At 41.7% G+C, this 16,028-nt stretch overlaps 1 protein-coding gene across 1 annotated transcript in view; it reads left to right on the forward strand.

Moving 5' to 3' along the window:
• The first annotated feature begins 249 nt into the window (after positions 1–249).
• The window catches only part of LOC121190436 (peripheral-type benzodiazepine receptor-associated protein 1), a 59,016-nt gene continuing 43,237 nt past the window's right edge, over positions 250–16,028 (forward strand). Inside the window, 2 exon segments of the mRNA XM_041051159.1 lie at positions 250–557; positions 1,411–2,404. Coding sequence (XP_040907093.1) covers positions 1,562–2,404 — 843 coding nt within the window. The 5' untranslated portion in view covers positions 250–557; positions 1,411–1,561.

Genomic DNA, 16,028 nt, shown 5'->3' on the forward strand with positions numbered 1-16,028 from the left:
TTTAGAGTTTTGGGGCAGAGGTAAAATTAGTAGCAATGGTGAGGATGCATACAACAACTCTTGAGAGATACACGGCCGCAAACTTTAATTGATAGTCAATACGCATTACTCTCTTCTTTCTGTTGTTTGCAGAAGCATGCAGGTCCTAAGTACTTGACATTTAATATTCACATGAAAAATGTGTTTTGATCTAATCTTGTCAGATTCGTTTAAATGCGCGTCAAGCGATTCAGTGCGAGGGTAAGTCTTTAAACGATGAGACAACGGCGAAGTGCAAGTGAAGGCAGCACTGCTCCTGGACTGGCCAACAGAGTGACGCCGGACACGGACACAGCCTGTGTGAGTGACACTGCTGCCTGACAGATAAACAAACTCTGCTTGCATGGCTTTATGGACCTTTAACAACCAACGTTAGCTGTCTCGGTGTTGCTAGACAGCTAATTTTAATCTCGACAAAAGTACCTTGGTTGAAAGAAGATGACTCCATTGATGAAAAGTTAAATATAATAGTTGAGTCCGGCTGAGTTTGTTACAAGTTGTGGCAAGAAAACTTAACGGTAAGCTAACACTGGCTAACAAGGCGTAGTTAAGCTAGTCAGGACTTGTTCCAGCTCCAGTTATTCATATTATAATATAACGGTACTTGTTGTAGCATTACCTACTGGACTATATAATAAGTTGCTAAAGTAAGCTAGTTAATTAGCCATTTACCGAAGACGTCCCCATCCCCTCTGTAATATGAACCGTGTCCTAGCGACCATATGGGCACCGCTAGGTTGAGCTAGTGATGGTGACACTGGCTACAGTGGTGATGGCTAACGGTGCAGAGCTGTTTCACTGGAAGTTCACCAGTTCACCTGTTGCTTCCTCAGCTCAGGGTTAGACTCCTGCTCCCTAAACATTAACCGTGTGTGGGATTGAGTAAACTTGAGTTTATGCAGTTTTTAATGTTCGCATGTTTAAAGGTTGTTATTTCTGCCAAACATTTGTTCATTAAGCTAGATTTGGATAAAACAAATTAAAAAAAAATATCGGGTATAAACAGTCAAGTATTTAGAAAGTACCATTTCATGTGTCCGTATAAACAGTCAAATTGTATGTTGGTTGGACTAAACACAGGCAGCTATCACCACAGATTTCTTTGCTGCACAGAGATGGTTTCTAGACACTTTATTTATGAGAAAATATCACAGGATTTATTTTGTGTCTATTGTGTTTGCTTTCCTAAAGCTATTTCGAGTGCTACTCTCATTTTTTTCTGAACCATCCTTCTAACACAGAGAGGGGATTGTTTAAACATCACTTGTGCTTTCACCGTGCTAGAAACACATGATTTCTTGTTGGTGCATTTGTCTAAAACATTAATACCTGACCATTTCTCTCACATCCTCCACTGTCTCATCTTTCCAGTGGCCTGTGACCTGATGTGATAATTGCATGCTGCATGTCTGATAACCACCCATCACCCACCTGGGCTTCCTCTCACTTCTGATGCATGGCCCCTCTTTAGAAATGAATGTGTCTTGGTTTTGCTGGCATGTTGTGCTGTGAATGAGGCATCATGAGGAAAGACAGGGATAACCCTCTGGCACTGTCATCCAAGAAACCGTGCCAGAGCCAGACGGACTATGGACGAGAGCTTGAGAGGCTGCGTGCTGATTTGGAAGCGGAGAAGAACCGAACACAGCGGGCCCATGAATACCTCTGTGTGGAGCTAAGGTACCTGCGAGAAGAAGCAGAGAGGGAACATCAGAGGACTGTGAGGGAGCTGACGGCAAGGCGGGGGTGTCGAAAGGACACTCAGTCTAACAGGCACAGGCGTTTACTGGCTAAGGAGGTGAACATTAAGGACGCTGGACGGTATAGTAAGGTTGAGTCCGCAGAAAAGGAGGTTTTTTCTTTGTGCAGTGGAGAAACGTTTACAAAGCTGGAGCAGTTGCTGCTGACACTGTATGAGGAGATAAACGGTGAGCAAGCAGTCTATAAATTGCATCACAGACAGGAATTTGAGCTAGAAAAGGCCATCTTCCTCTGCCACCTGCTACAGGCCCACGGAAAACAGAGGCAGAGAGCAGGACATACCAGCTACATTTTTAAAAGTCTGCCCAGAAAGCCAGCTCAAGAAGACGGTGACAACTCCTGTCAGACACTTCAGAGATCCCAGAGTGCCTCCCACTCATCTAAGGAGAACACCAAACAAGATCAGCAAAAGCAGCCTTCAGGCGGGGACTTGGGTGCAGCTGACCCCTTCACCACTGCTGCAGTCGTGGACACCTGTCAGAGCAGCTCTCTGAAAATTTGTCACCCTCACAACCCTCCCCATGCAGGCTGGAATGACCAGCCCCCCCGCTGCACTGGGTCAGACAAGTCATCGCCCTCCAAATGCATGGACAGAAACATGGAGGTAAGTTATTTCATGTTTCCAAATGATTTTTAACATTTACACTGGATGTTCATTCAGAAAGAATGTTAACTGAATATATACAGTATGTTGGTAGACATTTTGGTGTATAGATGTATAGAATTTTATAGAATTTTATAGAATTATATAGAATTACATTTTGGTGATTTCCCTTCACACTCAGTCAGACTATGAAACGCTGAATGGTTTGTAGCAAGTTATTTTTAATTGTATTTCTAAAAACTACCCTGTACTGCACATTTGTTTTAGAGGAAAAAGATTTTAGGTCAAATCGAGATGGCAAATCACATTGTATTTCTGTGATTAACCTTATATAGATCCTGCAGAAGTAGTGGCTGTTTTGTGGGTATCAGGAACATGATGGCTCTGGACACACACATCTTTCAGCTTTTCCCTGTGATTTAAAGGAGAAAAATACTTCCAGCTTTTCTGTGTTTGATTAAAGACACCCTGCAGAGTAGTTATATTTCCATTCAGTGTTACTCACTAAAAAGCATTGTGTGTATCCTCAAGGTCTAACAAGCGTGTTGAATACATTTCCTTCCTCATAAAATTGCTTACTTCAGTGTTTACTTGCATACAATCCTGCCACTTACAGATTAGTGAAATAATGTGAAATCACTGACAGGAGTGTGTACCACACCAGCTACATAACCACACGTGTACATTCCTCTCCATGCTTGTGCACAGGATACACACAACAGGGACTCACTCATAGAAAACAGCTCCACAGCACACACAGGGGACCTTTAACACACTTTGTAAATTACATGTTGACCAACATAGCCTGTAATCGCTTCATATTTCCATCATTTCTAAAGAAGCACATAAAATATAGGTATTAATCTTGATTTAGGATTGACTAAACATATCCTCACCACCACAGTAACCATACAAAAAGCTAACATCAGAGAAACTGAGCTGCTAACTAGCACTATGATCATCAAACCAAAACTAATGCATTCATATTGATTTAACATGCACAGAAGGCATATCACAGAATCTAGAATAATTAAAACCCAGTTCACTGTAAACTGATATGAAAGGCCAATTTTTATCGATAGATCTTTATACTGTTGGGGTCTTAAATTATGATGTAACTGTCAAATAGTTTCTCCCCAATTGAGCTAAGATTAGGATGTGGCATTGTTTTCAGGCAGCACAGTTTTGTAAAAAGGCAGTGGTGGTGCATAGCCAGCAGCAGTTAGGTGGAGAACACAATAGAAGCTGCTAAGATTTCCATGAGGAGCTTACGACGAGAAGGAGAACTGAAACACTGACTAATGTTGCGCGCCTTTAACTGCTGCCAGTGTGATGCATTACTGACGAGGTGGTGTAAAATACGTGTTTGTCAATTTCTGTTGTTGTCAGAGCAGGCACATTGTGTGTGGTGTGGGCAGAGAGGAGGGGTTTGCATGTGTTGGTGGATCCTCTCTGTTTTGGAGTGGCAGAAGTGGGTCAGTGTACTTCTGCCTCTTAAATTTTGGATCAAGTTTTCATAGAAAGGAAAGTGAATAATTAATCAAAGCTTGTTCAGTTGAACAGTGTCTAAACAGCAGTGCCCACTTGCCCAGCCTCATTGTTGTTTCATGTTTCTTGCACAGCACTGCTAAGGCATCACCTTGTTATTACTGAAACAGTCAGTGGGGTAAACTCCATTATAAAGGTGTTCCAATGGGAATGCCTTTTATGTATGGACTGACTCATGCATGTTTCTTTTAATCATGTCAGCTGTCTTCCAAGTGTTTAAGAAGGGTATCTTTTCATCCCACTGACACTTACTGTATTTTTAATAACCTCGTCATAGGTGTCATAGAAATTTTCAAAGATAGATATGATATTGTACCTGAAAAATGTGTCTATGCAATTCACCAGGAGAAAAAATTAAAGCTAATGATGTTTCAGAGATGTTCATTTAGTGGATACAGTTTCATGTCAGATGTGTTTGACCAGCAGCCTGCTCCTCAGTCACATGGCAGGCAGATGGGGAGGTTCTGTCAAAATATATCAGTGTGATAGGATGTCAATACCACTGAGCCAATGATGGACCTGGCTAAATGGCTAGATGGACATCTGCATTTCCGTGCAGAGGATATGCTGTGTGACATGCATTAACTTATGCTTATGTGAGATTCAGTGTATGTGTGCTGTGTGCAGCATGAGATAAGTACAGTTACAGGTGGCAGTGGTCTTGCATGCAGCAGTAGCCTCACATATTTTATTTTATGTTGGCCTTGTTTTTTTTAGCTGTCAGCACCTCTGGTCCCAGACAGGGAATATATTTGTATTATCAAAGGAGCTGAAGCAGAATAGAAATACTGTTCAGTGGAGTTCACGCCAAGGCTGGTTTCAGTCTTTAGGCTACTGAAACCATGGTCTTGTGAGCAAAGTGGAAATAATGATGGGAAGGACTGAAATGCAGTGCAAATAAGAAGCTCATGTCTGATGGAGACAGAATATGTTTGAGCTGGATCTCTAACCCTAACCCCACATTCAAAAGAGGATCATAGACAGTCAAGGGAAATGAATATCACTTTAGTTGTCCGAGTGAACCATTGTAAATGGGACAGTTTTAGTATTGAGTGCACTGGAGTTGTACCAGAAAACGCCCGTTAAAAGAACAGAGACAAAAACGTCTATTTTTAACTAACCAGCACCCAGCTATGGCTTTTCCAACAGTGACCTTTAAAGGCTGCAACAAAGCAACCACAAAGTATTGAACTACTTTTATCTGCTGTAGATGAGTTGGAGTAGGCTGGATAAGAGGTGTTCGGAGTGATGTTGAGTAAATTTTCAGGAAATAGCCAGATGAGAATGAGTATGTTCATTCAGTTACAACAGGCCCACAATGTCCTCCAAAGAGACACACAGTATTAAGTGAATAAATCTGTATCTCTGTCAGCACAGAGATAGTGTGTATACAATTATGGCTCAAAAGGTTTTGTCAGCCAGCAAGCAGATGCTGCCAGGCAAGGAGAGAGGGGGCAGCTGGCAAGCTACTTTCTGTAGAGGACAGTCGCCAGTATTGCCCTGCAAGCACAAGGTAGGTCTTTCCCTCCTCTCTATGCGTTTCATTCAACTGGCCGCACAGCAGCTGACATAGATGTAAATGAGCTTTTAAATTTCCCTCTGAGTGATCATTTAACAAGGAAACATAGCTGAAATCACTGCACAGTTTTGGCCATGACATGACCAGCCCACGTTAGAAACAATCTACCAGTGTCATTGTGAAATTCAGCATTTCTGCTGTGACTTGCATTTATTCAGTCACGGCAGGTTGCTAGCTCATTTTTTTAGTGCTACATCTATCCCTGACCTCATGTTGCCTTATGTAAACTCAGTGAGCTATACAGATTTTAAATGCAGAAAAAATAGAGGGCCGATGGTGGGTTGGTGCAGGGAATCAGCAAATACTCTAAGTTGAGGTGTCAGAATCAATATTGGTAGAGAAAAGTTGGATAGGTGCATCCCAGCTTGCTCGCTGTGGCCTGCTGTGTAACCATGGCAACCACAGAAACCACATCAAGGAAAATGCAAAATTACACGGTATTCAAGTTCCCTGAATTATACGCATCAGCTTCAGAGTTTGAATATCTGGTCTGGGCCAAGAAACAATGTTTAGCTAACCAGTGTTATTTGTTAGCTAAACTTATATTTAGTGTGTCATCATTTCCTTTGCTTTAAGCTACAGCCTGCCCAATTTAGCTGCCTAATGATGGCATTAGGATAGTGGTGGATAACAGCAGCCTGCAGTGTTTGGTACACATGGTTAGAAGGATCAGAGGTAGCCATAGGTAGGTGCTTGCGGTGGAGTTTCATCCATTCAAAATACAGAACACCAGTGTCCCTCAGAGGCAGATACAGTGGTAACTATTCACTGTCTGAAAGCACCTTAAGGCTTTTATATGGTCATTTAACCTTCTAACAAATGTGCAAAGTTTTCCTGTGCACAAGCCTGAAAATAGCATGCCCCCCTCTCTTGATCCCTTCCCCTCTGATAATAAATGATTATGACCTTGATTGCTTCTGAAAGGTAACTCTGGAGTTTATTACTAAAAAGTCTGAATTATTCTACATGATAATGAACCCAATTTAGAGAGGTTCAAACATGGTAAAATGTACTTTTTATTTTATTTTTTTACTGTCTGTCTTTGTTCTATTTTTTTACTGTTCTGTTTTGTATAAACACGTGTTATAAAATGAGCAACTACCACAGTAATACTGTGGATCTTAAAATGGTTTGCATAAATTGAATTGTGAGGCTTTGTGCTTTCAAATGATGTATAGTTTGTTATGGTTGAGCAAGGATTTAACCAGATGCCACCCCAAATAACTTGAGAAACCCTTCTCTTGGCTTGTTTTCAGGCGGCCGCTTGTTAAGGGGATTTATTAGGCTGCCTTGCTCATTTGATAGACAATTAGCTGGAGTACTTGAGGGTACCTCCTGTAGTACAGAGACAGGCAGTAAGGCTAAATAAACCCACATTAAGTTGTGACAGGTTTTATCTTTTGCAGTGTCAGACCTACTGTTGTGCATGTTTTTGTTTTTGTTTTTTTTATAAATGTCTGTTTGTAAAACATGAGCAGCATTCATCACCTTGTCAGACATAATTAGTTTTTTTTAGTGTGCAACTGCAGTAAAACATTAGGATTAGTTTGGACAGGACACACTTGTTCCTCTGCCTGCCTCCTGCAGCCTCCCTGTGTTGCAGTGTGTACTGCCTCTTGAACAATCAATAGGCAGCCAACATCATTCCAGCGTCATCTCCATGGAAACGAGCTCTAGTCGCGGTAATGATTGGGCCCCGTCTCAAAGCCTGCCTTTTTGTGATAGGACGATTGAAGCGGTCCTCCCTACCCCCTCCTCTCAGCGACACTCGCCGTCTTACACACACATTTTTCCCTTCGTCCTCTTTCTTCACCTTTATGGCGCTGTAACCAAGATGGGATTAAGCAGCCCTGTCGAGTCTTATAGCATCTGGATGAAATGCTTTTTGACACAACAGCATCAATGAGGACAGAGCCACAGCTGAAGAGTCAACATGCCACCCACATCTCAGCCTTACTGAGAGAATGGGAACTGGAGTGGAGACCTGTTAGTTAAATCGCTTTCTTGTTTTTTTTTTTTTTCCTCCATCGCACGTCTCTTCTTGTTTGCTATTTCAGTTGGGCCTGCATGCGCTATTTCAGCGTTACGGGGGATAAGAATTAAAACAGACTGTATTTTTCAATTTCTGGACAAGAACCTATGAAGAACCCCTTCAGACGACAGCGGTAAGGCATGAAGAAACAGGCTATTTCAGTGCAGTGAGCAGGACTCTGAATCTGAAGGCTACACTGTGATATATACCGAAAACAGTATGCTGAAGAATGCTACCAGGATGATGACATTCATTGCATTACAATGAGAAGCTAAGGCCAAAAATATCTAATATCCCTTCAGAGCTGATTGTCCTCATTTTGGAAAATGTCACAGTGCAGAGGTAGGAGGTACTTTACAACTCCTGGTTCATATATAACTGGTTTTGTCTTGGATGTGGCACACTGACTCTTACTGTGACAGATTTTAAGCAAGGTACTAGACGTCCAGCAGTGCTAGCTTAAACTCCCACTGTACAGTGTTGTACAAATTTATGAGACTCTGTGTTTTGTCTCTGACAACCATGGCAAAAACAGTCCTCTGCTTGGTTTCAGACACTTCACCTTAGCTGTGAAAAAACTCTGCTGCTTATGGACTGTCTGAGAAGAGGAAAAGAGGAGGAAAGTGACATCTTTATCATTTTTAAGTCAACCTGCCACCGCTGATCTGTGTTATTCTTCTCCAGCAAATGAAAAGCCCGTGATGGCTTGGTGTTGGCTGGGCACCCCATTTGGTCATATTGATCCCATCTATACTGTTTGACTTTGAGAGAGAGTGATGTATGACCTGTGCACCCGGCCTGAGCAGCCTGAGCAGCCCGAGCCTGCACCGGCACACGCAGAGATGGAGAGCCGAGAGGAGGCGGAAGCTCCTGGACGACAACAGCAGGAGTTCAGGAGGTCGGAAGAGCAGGTTAATACTCAACATGGGCTCTTGGACAAGGCAGTCCCAACCACGGCTAATGTCACTACAACATCATTGTTAGGAAAGAGGCACCACTCACTGTATGCAAACCTCAATGGTTTTGAAGTGGAAGGAATCCGCAAGGTAAGTGTGGAACATTTGTTGTGTCTCCCAGAGTCATTAAAGATGGTTGACATGAAAATGTTTGGGCCCGGAGCCATATGAGAGGTGTCCTGTAGTCCCGCAAGTATTAGTGTAACAGACATAGCAAAGTGTATTATGGGATCACTAGTCTTCTCAATAAAATAAAACAATTTGATGGGAGATTTTCAAATCGTTACTCAAACCCATTACTGTTTGTGGTTTTATGACCCTTTTCACACTGCAGACTATAATATTGTTATTATTTTCTGGTTCCTCTTATTTTGTGAACTATATACAACAAAGGAACCTTCGAGTTGTAGGATTATGCAGAGTAAGGTTTAAATTTTAAAACAGTTTGTTGTTTATCATTTGCATTGGATTACAGTGATGTTGTATTGACCTTGTGTATGCAGCATGTTTTCTTGACACATTATCTGGGACAGTGCTGCTGTAGAATCAGAGCTTTGGCAGGTATGATGCTGACCCATAATGACCTTGACCCTGATTTCACACCTCTGCATATCCTGTTAGGACAGAATATCCATTTAATGGTAGATAGTGGAAAATCAATAGGGCACCCATGAGATTTTCGTGTAACTGATGAATGTCAAGTCAAGAATAATGTTTATATTCAAAAACATCTGGAATAATTGATTGTGAGTGGTTTAATTTGTCTAAAGACAGTTGATTGATTTCCTGTTTAAAGGTTGCAGGTGGTGGCACAGACAGTGTCGTCATCCCAGACTGTGAAGAGCAAAACATGAATGCAGCTGAATCAACCTGGACCGTGTTGATGTGCCACTCAGTAACCTGGCACAATGTTTGGTTTTTTGAGTAAAGTTTTAATCACGTGTTTCTCCGCGCTCTCATTTCCATTTTAGTATAAGATTATGTTCATTCTCAGGCAAATTTGCGATTAGCTAATTTGTTTATGTGAATCATACAGTACATTGCTGGGAAAGAAATGCCAACTATAGAGAAGGTTCTGCAGCATGTTTAACCACCAGTTCTTTCTTAAAACCTCAGTCACTTTTCCTTTGTTTGACGGTTTGAATGTACCTTTAGCTGAGACGGGACTTCATCATCTAAGCAAGCTAGTGATCAGTGTGAAACAGTTCCTGCTATCTTTCCCACCCCCCGCCACTCCATTACCCAATCACCACAATCACAGTGCAGTAAAAACCCCCTAATGAACTGTCAACACACAACCTGCGAGATGATCTGCAGCCACGGAAGCTGGGAGGGAGCATTAAATGATGCATTAGAAATAATTATTTGGCCATTTCAGACCAGTGGGGGCTGTCACTCTGAGATCATTGTTTATAATTGTGTCATTTCTTGCAGTGGGGTAACCACAGCTATTCCTTTGTTTCACTATCGCTAGTTCCACCAATAATTGATGATTGTGTGTTAGTACAACAGGATGCGTTTTAATAAGAATATAATGGACCTCTGTTGTCCTATAATGAGAGTAAAAAGTTGTAAGAAGCTGGGCAGGTATTGTACAGCAGAAGGAAAGTGGGTGAATCTCTAGCTGGGAAATTGCTTTCATGTTCAGCACACCCCCACATGAATTGGCTGGGTTATAAATGGAATATATATGAAAGAAGGCTGGTTTTACTGTGTAGGTGATGTTAATCATCAGATCTCCATGATCCAGTGTGGCTTAGCCCACAGAGCAGAAATTTGTTCTGTGTAATTGTACTCCACATGAAGCTTTAAAGGACTATTTTGGTTTTGTAGATTGACTAAAAGATTGTTGGGTAAATACATGTTGGTCTAACTAATGAATTTTTTAAAATCAGTAATAAATAGTTTTGTCATTATTCATTTAAAGCATTGTGGAGGCGTTTAGACACAAGATTGGATGAGATAAAGACGAAGCTTTGAGAGAGACCGGCATCCCCTTTTGTCATTCTTTGTATAAAAACAACCCTCCTAAGAATCATCACAGATATTTGAATGTAGTTTTTTAAATCCTGCCATTTCTACACACTTGCCATCTGAAACCGTTCTGGGAGGTTGATCATGGGAGAAGTTTCATGTATAATTATTTTGACTGTTGCAGTGTGCATGGGTTCTTGCACAAAGGCCTCTAACTTCAGAACAGCTGAACTCAAACATCATGGTTGTGAGCTGATATACTGCAAATAGATGCAGCGAACGACAACGAACAGTGACCAAGCATATTAAATAATCTGATTTTATTATCCAAGTGAGTCAGTTTGGTGACAGTTATGTACAAATGAGTCACAGTTGTCTAGAATCAGTATTTCAGTGGCTGCTGTTACATTTCATTTGAAACCATTATAGTCGATTGCAAATCTGTAAGGCAGCTGTCAGTATCAGTCTTTCCACTTCATGGAAGGACAAAGCGTGATTCCTCTGTAGGCTAATTAGCTTGTTGACTGTGTGGTCCTCTGTGATCCACACTCTTTAACACCTGTCTGGATACCATATGGCTGCCCGTCTGATGATTGTTGGGTTCACACAGTGTGAGTTCCGAATGGAGCTACTGTACAAAGGAAATGAACAGTCACTCCTCTGAAGACTGTTGTTTTATCTAATGAGGACATTATGGAGCTAAGGCAAGGCAGGCACAGTCTGAGATCCTTTGAAAGTGGACTTTTTGTCAGAGTTGTGTGAGTATAAACACATCTGTCCCAGGTTTAGCCTCACCCACATTTTGGTAAAAGTATAGTTCTAATTAACATCAACCGTGGTAATGCAGTGATCTGTCAGTTCAGGCTGTTAATCTCTGGAGAATGTGCGAGGGTGTGCAAGCATGTTTCAGCTCTGACGACACACTGAAGCTGCTCTTTGTTTATACTGTGTATGGCCTGTTCAACCAAGGAGTAACTTTATCTCAGTTGCTCCAGTTAGCAAGGGCATTCCTTGCCTTGTAAAATAGCCCAAACATAAGAGTACTTGTCACTCAATCTGTTGTCAGCTGCGGTTCCATAGCCTGTAAATATAGGCTTTGTTACCTTGTCAGCATGTAATTTCCTCTGCTGTGAATACAATGGCATAACTGATGCTCAGCAAAAAAGTCTGGAGCTATTTCATACAACTCAAAGCAGCTCTGTAACAAATGCAGTCATATTTCTCAAGGTACAAGGCAGTATCAAAGGCCAGGTTTATAAGTTGTGGAAAGGAGTCGAGGTTATTATCAGAAGATTGTGTCCATGTAAAGAAAATGTATTTGGATTTCTGTTCTGTCTGCGTTTGTGTGACTTTCCTCCCACAAACTGAAGACACGCTTGACAGGTAAACCGAAGACTTTGTATTGCCCGGAGCTGTAACATCAGAGGCTATGTGTTAGTGTTAGTTATAAAAATGGATAGTTGTGTTACCAATTAAAGTAAAAGATATAATGAGTTCTTACTCATTGGTGCTGAGTTCCTTTTCTCTGTGTTACACTGGTTAAAAGTTTTGTTACTGATCTGTAGCTAAATGCAGAGTGTTGGGTGTTTGACGCACTGTCGCCAGCCCTACAGGTCACCACTGACCCAGTTTGTACCTATGGGAGAACAGAAAGTGGAGCGCTGTGTCTGTATGGAAAACCTGACAGTCAGATTTTACTCTAACTTTGTCTGTGAGTTTCTAAAGAGGATGTTTTCACACCACCTGGGTCGAGTCTTTGAATAAAAAAGTCATGCATGATTTTGTGACACAAATCCTTATATATTAATCCTAATCATAGTCAAAAGTAGGAATGCAACTAATGATTGTTTTCACTGCCGATTCATCTGTTGATTATTTGGATTAAGCGATTTATCATTTTAATCTGTTACGCATCAGAAAATAGTGGAAAATGTCCATCTCAGTTTTCCATAGTCCAAGGTGATGTCTTCAGATGTCTTGTTTTGTCTGATCAACCGCGCAAAAACTGAAAGATACTCAGTTTGCAATGATAACAAACAGGAAAAACAGCAAGTCCTTACACTGGAGAAGCTGCAGCCACCATCTGTAAAAGATGTATTCCTGTAGCTGATTATGTATGACTCCTTTTAGCCCCAAGGTTCTGTTTTTGTGTGTGTGTGCACATATGAGTGTGTTTTATTGGCTAGCCATGACTTGTGAATAATTGATAGAGCAGTGAGAGGAATCTCTTGAGTATCTGTCTCTCACCATATCCCAGCCCAAACATCACTGTCTGTCTGTCTGTCTGTCTGTCTGCTGTCTGACTGCTGACACTCTGTGGAACAAGGGTCAGACGTTGCAGGGTGGAGTCATGAACTTGGGGCATCACTTCCACAGCAGCTACCGTATGTGGGATGCACAGAATATTCTGTTTACTGTCGAGCAGATCCTCAGGTATTTACTCCCGTGTGATGCTCACTGTGGTGCTCCAGTCCTCCAGCAGCTCTCCGCTGTCTGTGACATTTCTGCAGTGTTTGGTCCTGGTCCCAAACTGCTGGCAAGATTAAACCCATGATTACCTGTCTTCCTTCTCACAATGGGAAATGCTTTCGGCCTGAGGGAGACTCATTCAGTTCACCCACTGAATGTCAAGAAAGGTCACTCTGGCCTTTTATTACCAAAGCGCCCCTACCACATGTACATGTATTGGATGTGACTTGTAAAGGTTTGTTGTGGAAGGCTGTAATAGTGTTTAGTTATTTGAATAGAGCAGCATTATTGTTGACTGTCTAGACTCTCTGCTGCTCTGTTCTAGGCAGTGTGTATGTGTGCATGTTGTCATGGGTTCTGTCGAGCCTGATCTACCCCATGCTGTTTTAATATGTTAGATACGTCTACCTTGTGGCTAAGCCTACTTCTAGATCATGATATCACATGCTCTGTACAGCACAGTGAGATATACAGTGTTTTTAAGGTCAGCATATTTTCTTTGTTCGATGTTACCTAGTTTAATGCATTGAAGAGCAGTGTAGTTTAAAGGTAGACTCAACTCCTAGTGTCAATATTTTGTAGCATTGCAGACAAATTCTCAAACCTATCAACAAGCTGTAAACTCCTGAGTAGACAAACGTATGATAGTCTTTAGACATTTAGTTTGATTCTGTTAAAATGAAAAATACGCAAGTAACATTGGTTTAGCATGTTGGCTCAGGACTGGTGATGAAGGTCAAGGGAATTCCCAGTGTTCACTAAGAGTGTTCACTCCATGTTGGAAACATCCGGGGGAATATTTCAGCCTTTTATCACTTGAGCTCCGGGTGATGAGATGCTGGCTTCAGTGATGACAGTGACGAAGTAGGAGGAGTGACTTTTTGGCAACATCAAGGGTGACGACAAGGTCCTACTGGGCGGGTAGGATGCATTTTTTAAATTAATTTTAGGCACTTCCATCTCTGACTGAGTGCATAGTGGCTTGTGGAGATCAGCCCAGTCTGTAGAATGAAATTGGCTAAATGGTTTTGCCTATGTTTGTCATTTGCTCTGATTGTTTTTAACAAAGCACCAGTTAACAAAGGCAGTTTAGCCTCAGTCACGTGTGCCTTATGATCCACTACACAGATGCAGCCACAATACATAAATGCTATGTGATTCCATTGTAGTGTTGCTTTGTGAATGTTGTTGACAAAATAGTAGCAGAAACAGCAAAAGCTGCAAATTAGGAGAAATATAATATCCAATATGTTAGTCAGTATGTAATTGAATATCACATTGTAGTGCATAAACATATACTTGATGACTGATGTGGTTTAAAATGTTAAAGCCGGTTAAGTAAAACCATTTCTAAGCGTGTCTGTTGTGATAGACCACATATTAAGTTGTTGCTGTTACAATGGCGGAGGGTCGAGGGGCTTGTATGCATATGCAATTTTCTTTGACAAGATTAAGGGTTATATTCTTTGGAAGCTTTCAGGGTTGAGCCTGTGGAGGGTTGGGGGGTGGGGGGGAAAATCGTCTCCACTACATTCTGTCTGTCTCTGTCCATTTTCTGCTGACACTGCACTAAAAGGAATAATTTGGCGACCCCTCCTTCTGTTTGTCTTTTGACTTGTAAAGAGCCAGATGTTCCCTGCATGTCTGACACCTTATTAAGTCCTTAGAGGCTCGGGGGATTGTGACATTTTTATTTGTGGACTACGAGATGATGAGGCAGCCATGTTAGTATGGATTTTAATTACTGTGTGGGTTATAATGGCTTTGTAAAGGAGAAGGCTGAGACAGCTCCAAGCCGTAGTAGATGCAGGATCTGAGCACTGAAGAGATTCAGTACAGATGCTCAAACAGTGACCATGTCTTCCATGTTCATTTCTTAACTTGGATGAAGCGTAAAATCAGTACTGGCGGAACAGATGAATTAGCCCAATGCTCCGTGAGAACACATCATGACATGTGGCTGCATCTTGACTTCCAGAGTCACTACACGGCAGGAACTGTCTAACTTACATCCCATCACTGAATGTAAACTAGACAGTTCACACCATGTAAAGGTTATGTGTTGAAATTTATGCACATCTTATATTCTAAGCTATGGAAGGGACAAGGCACTAACAAGCATTTCCAGACAGTGCATTTTATTTTTGCACAACCTCACCCAGAGGACGTTTGTCTGAGGTGTGGTGGAGGTAGATTGCTGGATGCCTGCGGGGGCGTAAAGGGATGTCTCGTGTTGGCTCTTTGTTCTCTAACGCTTTATGAGAGACCCCCTAATCTGTCACCGTCAGGTACCCCGGGGAGATGAGTCGTGATAAATACAGGAGGGGATTTGAGAGGACACTTAAGAGAGCTTCTTCATGACTTATATATGAGTATAGGGGGAGAGCTGCTGTTAATAAAGCACCTCAGGCCACAAACAGCTTTGTGGTTCTTTCTATATGTAGTTTTTTTTTTTTTTTTACAGATATAAAGCCATGGCTATAGTCTCCTTTTTTGTGCTGTAAATAATGTGGGTATTGCTACCTTGATCACGGCAATTAGAACAAAACACAGACTGGGAAAGGGTGTTCGTAAATAGCAAATAAAAATAAAATGTTATGGAGAAAAGGAGCAGCGCATTGTTAAACCACAAGAGATGTAGGTGGGAGTCAGGACTACAGTGTGTGGTCTACTGTAGAAGACAAGGTGTAGGAGATCAAAGCAGATTGTTTCTTCTAACTTTTTCATGGTGTTGGACAGCAGGGCACTTCTGTAAATGTCATTAGAAAACCACTGATGTAGGAGACAGTGATAAAGAGTGTCATTGATTTGGCTCTAGACTGTAACAGTTCACTGATATTGTCAAGTCCATTAGTATCCACTTCAGTGCAATTGCAGCCATTCCCAGTCTTTGCTGGATATTGTTTTCCTGCCTCTTGCCGCTGCTGGTAATTAAAACCGTGTTCAGGAATCATTTCTCCGACCATGTGGTGTTTGAGGATTGGGTCTATGGGAGGAAGTCTTCTATTATTGCAGAGAGCAGACAAGGCCGGGATTAATTAAGGCACATTTCCACATTCAGCAGTC

Source organism: Toxotes jaculatrix, chromosome 12 (genome assembly GCF_017976425.1).
Source record: "Toxotes jaculatrix isolate fToxJac2 chromosome 12, fToxJac2.pri, whole genome shotgun sequence".
Classification (NCBI taxonomy): domain Eukaryota; kingdom Metazoa; phylum Chordata; class Actinopteri; family Toxotidae; genus Toxotes; species Toxotes jaculatrix.